Source organism: Oryzias latipes, chromosome 14 (genome assembly GCF_002234675.1).
Source record: "Oryzias latipes chromosome 14, ASM223467v1".
NCBI lineage: Eukaryota > Metazoa > Chordata > Actinopteri > Beloniformes > Adrianichthyidae > Oryzias > Oryzias latipes.
Genome location: NC_019872.2, coordinates 7,329,003 through 7,339,512, shown reverse-complemented (window position 1 = coordinate 7,339,512; position 10,510 = coordinate 7,329,003). Strand labels below are relative to the sequence as shown.

At 38.3% G+C, this 10,510-nt stretch overlaps 1 protein-coding gene across 1 annotated transcript; it reads left to right on the top strand.

The window, feature by feature from the left end:
• Window positions 1-8,093: 8,093 nt before the first annotated feature.
• On the top strand, window positions 8,094-9,294 carry LOC100216003. The gene is made up of 4 exons (XM_004076236.3): window positions 8,094-8,290; window positions 8,395-8,445; window positions 8,540-8,659; window positions 8,837-9,294. The coding sequence occupies exons 1-4, from the start codon at window positions 8,159-8,161 to the stop codon at window positions 8,951-8,953; spliced, it is 420 nt and encodes a 139-aa protein (XP_004076284.1). The 5' UTR covers window positions 8,094-8,158; the 3' UTR covers window positions 8,954-9,294.
• Window positions 9,295-10,510: the final 1,216 nt, after the last annotated feature.

The window sequence follows — 10,510 nt, the reverse complement described above, 5'->3', positions numbered from 1 at the left end:
TTTTTTGGTCTGTTTTTTACTATTTATGTTATTTATCTTTTTAGCTTAAACACTTTTTGTGAGGCTGTTTTTAATGATTATAATGCATCAAAAGCCTGTTTAAAAAAAAACAAAAATGGGTTATTTTCCACACAGGACGACTTCTTCTGCAGAGTCTTGGATATCCTGAAGACCCACACTAATACTGCACGTCTTGACACAAATACCAAGGAGCAGAGAATATTGAGAAACCTTGAGGCATTCACCGCAGAAGTAAGAATGTCTTCAACAACTTTCAGAATGATGTTTTCATGATTCACCATCATATTTTGCTTCTGACATTTTTCTGGACGTTAACATGATGTGACAAGTAAATTGTAAAAACGTTAAGTAACCGTTGAGCATTTTATGTTTTTTTTTCTTTAGATGAAATGTGAGGAGAAACCAAAGATGGAGGTAAATACAGTCAAGAAGTCAATCACAGCTCTACTGGACTTCCTTAAAAAATGTAGTAGAGGAAGAAACACATTTGGCTTGAATTAGGGAATTTCTTTTTGCTTTATGAGTTTAATATTTTATTTATTTAAACATTTACATTTTTTTTCTGTCGTACTTTTGTTTACCACATTTCATGGATTGCATTAATTTATCTTGATCAACAAGTTGTAGCTGTACATGTTTTTCAATGTACCATTGTGACCAGCTAAACTTAAATATTTATTTGATCAAAATGTTTAATCTGCACAAAAACGATATTTGTTAGAGATGGAATACAAAAAAGTTTTAGTTTTTAGAGGCAATAAACCTTTTCATTCATAAATCAAGATTGTGTGAAATTATTTTGTTCAAAAACTGGGAAGTTGTTCTGATATTTTTTTAAACTGTCTCAACTCTGCACTTCTTTATTATGCATGCAGTTTGGTGTCAATAACTAATACAATGTTCTGCAAATATCAGTAAAATTTTAAACTTTATCAAATGTATGCAGATTTTAGATTGTCCTTGAATTCTATATTTTTTCTACTTTTCTTAGATAAATGTACTGATTTAATTTAGTCATTTTCATTTCCTAGAATTTTATTTAAAACATGTTTGGAAACCTTTTTTATATTCACGTTTCTCAAGATAATAACTGAAATAATAATAGATTTAATGGTATATATTTAAGCTGTAGATGATCAAAAACTCACATTTGGTTCTCAGAACCGTAACATACACTGGTCCGCAGAGCGCAATGACCTAAGGGGAGAATGTTTTAAAGCAGACTACAAAAGTAAGAAGGTGCAGTACAATGAGTCAATGAGTTAAAAACAAAAATAATTTTCATAAAATTAAATATTGCACAGGCAGCCAGTTTAAAGAGACTTCTTGGTATCACAAATAAATCTGGCTGCTGCATTTTGAACCAGCTGCAGTCTCGCTATTCAAGCCTTGAGCAACCCGGCATATAAGGAGCTGCAATGATATAGTCATGACAACACAAAAGCATGCGTCACAATTTCAAAATTTTGACTTAGATATATAAAAAACAGACTTAATCCTGGCCAGAACTGACCCCTGAGGAACTCCCCACCTCAGGGGGTAACACTTGGATGAGTGACTGAAAAACCTGTATGTGAGATAAGACCTCATCCACTGCAGGGCTTCGCCAGAAAACCTCACACAGTGTTCCAGCCGCCCAATCAGGATCTCGTCAACAATTGTGTCAGAAGTTGACGATAGATCAAACATCAAAGGAACCACCAAATCACCTGCATCTATTGCCAGCAAAACATCATTAAAACCTTTTAAAGGGCAGTCTCTGTGTTATGTCCAGGCCTGAACCCCAACTGGAAAGGTTCAAGGATCATATGTGCATTTCAAAATGTAACCAACTTTTTATGCACAATGTTCTCAAGGACTTTTGCACAGAAAAGAAGGTTAGAAATTGGTCTTTAGTTTGAAGCATCCAGACCACTTGTTTTTTAAACAGTGGTTTCATTACTGCCTGTTTAAAATAAGTGGAACCTGACTGGAAGCAAGACTAGTATTCATTATGGTTGAAACAGCTGGAGCTGTCACTGCAAAGGCTTTCTGAAAAAAACAGGCTGGCAAAACATCACGAGAAGAATAGGCTAGTTTCAGATTTGATACCAACCTTTCTAGTTCAGTCAGGGACGCCAATGAAAAGGATTAAGGCTTAGCTACTGGTGTCGGTGGAGATGGTGGAGAATAAATGGAGCATTGAGTAAGAGAGCACCTAATACTAGCAACTTTGTCCATGGAAAATCTTTTCCCAGAACTTTCAAGATTTTCATTTCGATTTGAGTCCATTACTGAGCCTGATGTCTTAAAAAGGATGCCTTGATCAAGCAGAAGAAATATAATCAGAAAAAACAGTCTTCTAGCTTTTCTGACAGCCTCATTATACAGGTAGAGTTTGTCTCTAAGAAGATGGTGGGAAATTTGGAGTCTATCCTTTATCAATTTTCTTCCAGCTTTCCTGCAATCCCATCTCAAGGAGTGTATTTCCTCCAAGATCCAGCGTTAGGTGAAAAGGAAAATCTCATCCCAGATTTGAGCACACAGCAGTTTAAACTACAGGAGTTCCGAAAGAGTCTGTAGTGATCTGGGATGAGTATAAGCTCGGCTTTTCCAACGAAAATAAAACGGAGAATTCAGCAGCTTTTTCTTCATCCAAACAGCATATCTGTCAAGACCAGGTTTGGGGACAATTCTAAGTGCCGAGGTAAAGTCGAATAATACTGCTGATCAGAAATGGCAGTCTTCACAGTCTCAACCGAGGCTGTAGGAGACCCTAAAGAAAGGGCTAAGTCTAGCATATGACTATGCGTTGGGTCAGAAACCCACTGCACACGTTAAAAGAATCCATTCCGATAAAAAGGTCTTTGACAAATGGTTTGTTAAGACTGCATACATGAATATTAATATCACCTGAAAACAACACATGTTCATCTGTTAAAAACTTAGCATTAAACTTAGGGGAGCGATATAGTAAAAGTCCTTAAAAGTAGAGGAAGGGCCCAGGTCAAAGAGACAAAACTCAAGAGTCATACAATAATGGTGGTGTAAGGTGTCTAAAATTAAAATGTGACTTAAAAACACAGATCAGTCCACCGCCTCCGCCTACAGATCTTTGGACACTAAAACACAAACAGTCATCAGGAAAAAGTTCCAGCAGAACACCTGATTGACCAGCTGGAATCCAGCTTTCCACAATGCCCAGAAAGTCCAGCCTCTGGGCGTTTAAAAAGTATTTCCAAATAAACGCTTTGTTCATGACAGATCTGGCGTTTATTAATCCAAACCTCTTTGGAGTCTAGTCCACATTCTCTGGTGATGAATCAGCAGCAGAACGTGTCATCCTTGGAACCTCCACAAAATTTGAAGGGTCGCTCTTCCTCCAACAAATTTGAAAACGTTTTGTCCTGGCGAGCCAGACTCTGGGTTACCCCACAGGGATCAGTCACAACTTAGGACACAAAAGAAGCCTCTACAGGGTAAACAGGCGATTTCAGGGGGCGGAGGCACCAAACACGTCAGCTCAAAAATGGGGACAGCAGGCATGAAGCCAAACTACTCTCCCGCTTCATCTCCCCCCGGCGCCGCTGATGCTTGGCGCTGCATGGAAGCCCAGTTGCAGACTAGCCAATGCAGACTAGCGGATCCAATGACTTACAATCCAGTCAATCAATCAAAGAAGCCGGGTGGAGAAAAAATGTATATCCAGATAGTGTGCCTCGGTCGTACGAGAGGAGCGCGCCAGTATTTTGCCCTAACCAGAATAAAAATAATAAAATAATAAAAAGGCACATATAAAAGGCTGGGCTGCACAGTGGCAAAAACACAACATCAATGGGGAACCTTTCTGTGTGGAGTTTGCATGTTCTCCCCATGCATGCGTGGGTTTTCTCCGGGATCTCCGGCTTCCTCCCACCGTCCAAAAACATGCTTCATAGGTTGATTGGCAACTCTAAATTGTCCATAGGTGTGAGTGTGAGAGTGAATGGATGTGTGATTGAGGATATTCTACCCTGCGACAGACTGGCGACCAGTCCAGGGCATCCCTTGCCTACGCCCAAGTGGCCGGGATAGGCTCCGGCAACCCCGTGACCCCGAAAGGGAATAAACGGTTAAGAAGATGAATGAATGAAATAATAAAAAGTTGAACAACAGACAGATGGCGTGCCATGAACATCGCCGCCATCTTGGTCCTCAATCATTATTTGTATTAAAACAACAGTTCTTTGAGCTGAGGTGCTATTACTGATGTAAAGCAGTAACAATTTATTTTAATGAGTTGAACTTCTTGAAAGATAAATATGGCATTCAATTATGCTTGTATTGATGATTTATTGGGGGCAAGTGGGGTGTCAAAGCCTTTTGTGGGGAGGGCTAGTTGAACACTCCGCCCTGTAGCTTCACCTCTGTTTTTTTGGATTACAGACTGATGGAATTTTGTTTTGTGTGATGGATTAAAAGAGCACAGATTTGATAAGTGATCTGGATTAATGAAGAGGAGCTGGTTGTGCATTATCAGAAATCAGAATCAAAATCCTTTGATATCATTGTACACAAGAAGCTTGTTACAACCAAATTGTTCAACTAAATTTAATGAGGAGATTCACACACAGAGGAGAAGAGGAGAATAGGAGGACATTTTTAGTAACATCAAACAAGAATGAATATCTCATTTCGTCTTCATGGAGTCCTACTTGACAATGGTCTTGTGCAAATCACCTCAAAAACCAAGATGATCATTGACTTTAGTAGGAAGCCCTCCCACCAACCAGTGATCATCGATGGAGGGAGAATCGAGGTGGTTGACTCCCATAAGTACTTGGGTGTGCACCTTGACCACAAACTGGACTGGTCAGAGCAGGCTCACGCTCTGTATAAGAAAGGGCAGAATAGGCTGTTCTTCCTGAGAAACCTATGTTCCTTTGATGTGTGTGCCAACATGTTGCTCCTCTTTTATAAGTCGGTTTGCGGTGAGTGCTGTCTTCTATGGGGTTATATGCTGGGGTGGTAGCAGGACCACAAGGGATTGCAATCGATTGGACAAACTCATTAAGGGGTGTGCATCTGTGATCGGGAGGAGGGTGGACTCTGTGGGATCTGTGCTGCAGAAGAGGATGAGGGCCTTGACTCAGAGCATCCTGGACAATCCCAGACATCCCTTGTACAACACGATGTCTGGTCAGAGGAGCTCACGGAGTAATAGGCTCCTTTCACTGCGCTGCAGGACAGAGCGCTTTAAGAACTGGGAGATTAATAAAGTTTCTGTCTGTCTGTCCGTCCGTCCGTCCGTTCGTCCCATTTTTATGCAATGTTTTTGTTCAACCCAAGGAATAAAAGCTGAAAGTCTGCACTTCAATGGCATCTGAGTTGCTTTATTTAAAATTCCCTGTGGTAATGTACAGAAAAAAAATTAGAAAGAATGTGTTTCTGTCCAAATATTTATGGTCCTGACTGTATACTAATCAAAATAAGTGTGACTTGATGATAAGAGAAGTATTTATTTTATATTTTTAAAGTTTAATTTTTTTATGCTTTACAAAATTTATATTTTTTTAATTGTAAATTAATTTTAAATTAATCTTGGTTTGATAAAACACTGACAAACTTCAGTAAAGCTGATGAGGTCACAGGCGAAATTGACATGTCACCATTTCCAGTGTTCCACTAAAAACCACAAGATAAGATCAACAAATTCAAGAAAAGGCAACATTTCCCTTTGCTTTGAGAATGACACAAATATTAGTTTTCACAAAGTTTGCTGCTAAACAGCTTTTAGATCTTTGTTTCAGTTGTTTCTGTGATGTTCTTAAATATAATCACAAGCACTTCTTATCAAAGGCTTTTATTGACAATTACATGACATTTATGCAGAGAGTCAGTGTTTGCAGTGTTGGCCCTTCTTTTTCAGGACCTCTGCAATTCAACTTGGCATGCTGTCAATCAACTTCTGTGCCAAAGCCGGACTGGTAGCGACACATTCTTTCATAATCACTTCTTGGAGTTTGTCAGAATTGGTGGGTGTTTGTTTGTCCACCCGCCTATTAAGGATTGACCACAAGTTCTCAATTCAAATCTGGGGAGTTTCCAGGCCATAACCCCAAAATTTAAACGTTTTGGTCCCCAAGCCACTAAGGCTGTATTTACACTGCAAGGCTTGATGCCCTAATCCGATTTTTTGACTATATCCGATTTTTTTGACGACCCGCTTACATCATCTTTTAAAAGTGACCCGTATCCGATTTTTTCATTTACGCTATACAATGCTGAAACTATCAAACGTAGATGTTCTGAGGACTACGTAGCAGCATTTCCGCCTTCTGCGGACCTCCTTCAGACTTTTGTGTGACTGCGGCAAAGCAGCGACAGAAGGAGGCGTTGCCTTGGGCGCTCCAGGATGAGGCAGGCGCACTACAGGGGATGTGTCCCACAGTCCTCAGCAGTCCGTTTGCCATACTTCTTGCAGAAGACAAACCTGTCCCTGATGCTTTTTTTGGATAGAACTGGTTTCTTTGCTGCCTTTCTTGACACCAAGCCATCTTCCAAAAGTCTTCGCCTCGCTGTGCGTGCAGATGCACTCACACCTGCCTGCCGCCATTCCTGAGCAAGCTCTGCGCTGGTGGCACTCTGATCCCGCAGCTGAATCCTCTTTAGAAGATGATCCTGGCGCTTGCTGGTCTTCCTTGAAGCCTTCTTAACAAGAATTGAACCTCTCTCCTTGAAGTTCTTGATGATCATATAAATTGTTGATTTAGATGCAACCTTAGTCACAATATTCTTACCGGTCAAGCCATTTTTATTGACTGATTGATTTTATTTCGAGCATTGTAGTAAAATCAATATAGAATGCAGACATTTGTCAAACTCATTACAGAAATGATGAAATGCATATATAAAAAAACAGAAAATAAAACAAAAAAAGACCCTTAAATCACATTATCTTAATCAAATACTCTAGCGTTAATGAACTTAAAGTTTATGCAACGCGATGGCTGCGCTGCACGTGTTTCTTTGCAGGTCACCATAGTTAACAACGGAAGAACAATGATTTCAAGCTTCATCCTCATTTTTAAAAACTTAGGCTGCAACTTTGCCGATTTCCAATATTTATGTATTTCTCAAAACTTTTAGCCACGAGTGTACGTAAGAATTTTTTTGCTTTTATCTCTGTGTCACTGCAGAATCAGTAGAAGTTCATTAAAATTACTGGTGGTTTGAATCAGGTAAGAAACCGTTGAACCCTTAACCCACAAGTATAGTCTGCTTCCTGTCAGGTTGATCTCAGTGGGAAAAAAAACACAGAAAAGTGACGTTATTAGAAGCATTGTTGAGAAAAAGAAGGGGATATTTGAAGATTACGGTCTTAAACTTTATCCACAAGTTTCCTTCACTTTCGTCATCTTTTTTTGACCCACATTCCTATGAGATACGCTGTACTGATTCAGTTTTTAACGTTTTTTAAACCGTAACGAGTCCAGAAAGTAAAAGCCTGTCTATTAAATAAAACCTTTCTGTCTACATTAGAGGAAAACATCTTCAATTTAAAAAATTATAAAAAGTACAAAAAGAAGTTTAAATCTAAATGCATTTAGTTTAAATGTCATTTGTAATTACATTTTAGCGACAGGCTGACATCTACTGGTATCTTCTTCTGCATTCGTTTGTTTGTTCTGACTCCTAAAGTCCTCCATTAAGTGTTTTAATGTGGTTAATAAAACTTTAAAGACTCGTCACCTCTTTTTGATTTCATAGGGGGATTTTTGTTTTGCTGTATGTGAGATTTACAAAGTCACTGGATGTTATCAGATGACCAGTAACCGAAGTTACTGTTTGGTGTTTGAGGTTTGCATTTTCCTTTGGTAAGCTTTCAGAATGAAGCACTCTCATATTTCCTCTTAAACATCAAAGGAACTGCCCTATCAGAGATATTGTACAATACTTTACCTTTGGCTTTCATTGTATACGTAATTAAACAGCAAAGTCATACTTTTCACAGAAAAGTGAGGTGTAAATTTCCATATTTGAAAAGGCGCAGCCACGTGGGTAAACGGAGTATAAATGTCCTGCTCTCGCAAAACGTTTCAAAGCAAACTGAAAGGTTGCAATCTAGATTACAAAGGATCCTCTAAAGAGTTCCTTCAATCGTCAACAAGTCAAAAGTATGGATCATTCTGCACTTGTGCTGGTTTCTGCGGTGCTCTATCTGTGTAACTTGACTGCTTGTGCTCCACGGGGGCATCAGCCAAACCTCAAGGACATTATTTCAGTGATTGACAAATACAATGACACTACGGTAAGAGCTTGTTTGCATTTTACAACAGCTTTTACAAAATGATGAAAGAATTTCGTCCTTTGAATGAAACCTTTGACGTCTCATTTGTTTGTTTTGTATGACAGAGCCAGTTTGTAGAAGATGTGCAGGACTTGGCTGATGCTGATGGATGTAAGGTAAGAAGAATTAGAAATAAACTAAAGCTTTAAGAAATATGAATGAGTTCCTATCTATGGACTTCTGTTTTCTCATGTTTACTTATCCACACAGGATGAATTCTTCTGCACGGTTCATGGCGTTCTAAAAAACAGGGGTAACCTTAAACCTAAAAAATCTGAGCAGGAGCAAATAGTGATAAGGAACCTCGCAGTATTCATTAAAACATCAGAGGTAAGAATTCTCCTCGAGAACTTTCCAAAGTAAACTCTTAACGGTGTGCAGTGAAGTAGAAGGCTTTTAGTTTCTACAATTATTCTGCAATTCTACAATCATTCTCAACGACAGACAACGAATAAGGGTAAAATGGAATGAATACCTTTAAAGTCTTGTGCATTTGTGTTTCTTTAGATGAAATGTGAAAATAAACCAAAGACAAATGGAAATAAGGTCCCCATCACAACTCTGCTGGGATTCCTCCAAGACTGCTGTAAGAGAAGACTCTCCTTCGGGAAACCAAATGCTTGAGACACTTGTTTGTTGCTGCCTTCCTCCTAGATACTCACATTTAGTAAATGTTTAGTTGTTGACAGAAAAATGTTTTGACAGTTTATTTAAAATATGGAATATTTATATAGTTATTTATTACTTAAATTTTCAATGTGCTATTTGTGCATCTTCTGAAGTGACACGAGTGTTGTGCAGTGACTAAATGCCTAATGCTTTGTGGGTCATTTTTCATTCGGATCTCACTGATTTGTTGTGGTATGTCCCAATCATTGTGTTTAAAAAGCACTTTTATGTTTATAACTACTCGATCTGTTGCTAACACGCAATGCCTACATATTTATTTACATATTTATTTCCCCCTCCAGTAAAAATAATGTTTTTTCAGTGTTTTTCCAAGTACATGTGAAATTCTTCTTATTAAAGAGATCAAATGTAATGAGAAATCCTTTCATTTTTTCATTTCTGAGTATTTCTCCTTTTAAACCATGGTCAGTTAAACTGTCAGAAAGATGCTTGGTTTGAATTATTGAGCCATTGAGATGTCACAACGGCCCAGGAACGCATGCACATAGCGCAAAACTCCTAAAAACAATACATATTGCTTTGAATGACTTTGAATGAAAATTGTGTAGATGATTTTGTTTGATGATAAATGCTAAAAAAAAAAAATTGCCACTGGTCAGCTGGCTAGTTTTATGGTGTGAAGATAATCCTGTCATTCTGTTGTATTTGGTAAAACTAAGTTTAACATTTGGATTTTACAGATTCATTTTAAGATTTATGCCATGTAGCAAGGTTTATCTTAGTTTAAACTACATAGATTAATAATTTATTAAACCTAAATTTTATCAGTTTAAATATTTTTTTGAGCCTGTGCATTAAAAATAATTTGGTGAAGGCATCTCTTTAAGCAAATAAAAAAAACATGTAAATGCATTAATGTGACAGTGTTGCACATTTATAGCATTTTATAAGTAAAAATAAAACTCAAAAACTTAAATACAATCAGGAAGACACAGTAAGAACAGTTAAAGCAGGAATTTCTTTTTTTTTTTTTAAAGTCTTAACACATGTCCTGTAATACCACATCCACATCAAGTTTCCAATCTGACCCAATCATTTGTTCTGAGGGCTAACCTTACATCATAGTGCAAAAACATTTAAAAGTTTAGATAATCACTCAAAGATTAATGATTCTGTAAATCATTTAGCCCCCAGCGAACTTCCCGAGAACCCTGTTTTCGTGCAGCGCACTAAGCTAATCGGAGTGACCCAGAAATCCAAACGTGTAAATGCTCCACTCGGCTCTAGTGAGCTGGTTTCCGCTCTGAGAGAAACATGTTTCACCACTCTTTTCCCTCTTGCCTTGGACAATGTACCCATCACTCAGTGATTTGATGCAATGTGAGAGCTAAGGGGGGTTGCTCTAGGTGGTGGCTGGATCTCCATGTGGCATACAGCTGTGTGTCTTTGTGCTACTGAACCGTGGCTCCCTCATTACTTAATAAAGACAATCACTCTCTCCTTCTGAAGGGCTTTTTATAGAACTGCTGAAATATTCCTGATACTTTCTGC

What these genes read in the sequence shown, in the direction of transcription:
- LOC100216003 (XM_004076236.3), top strand. Translation starts at nt 8,159, where the DNA reads ATGGATCATTCTGCACTTGTGCTGGTTTCTGCGGTGCTCTATCTGTGT. An exon ending in CTGATGCTGATGGATGTAAG is followed by an intron (nt 8,446 to 8,539) that starts GTAAGAAGAATT and finishes TTATCCACACAG; the next exon opens with GATGAATTCTTCTGCACGGT. An exon ending in TATTCATTAAAACATCAGAG is followed by an intron (nt 8,660 to 8,836) that starts GTAAGAATTCTC and finishes GTGTTTCTTTAG; the next exon opens with ATGAAATGTGAAAATAAACC.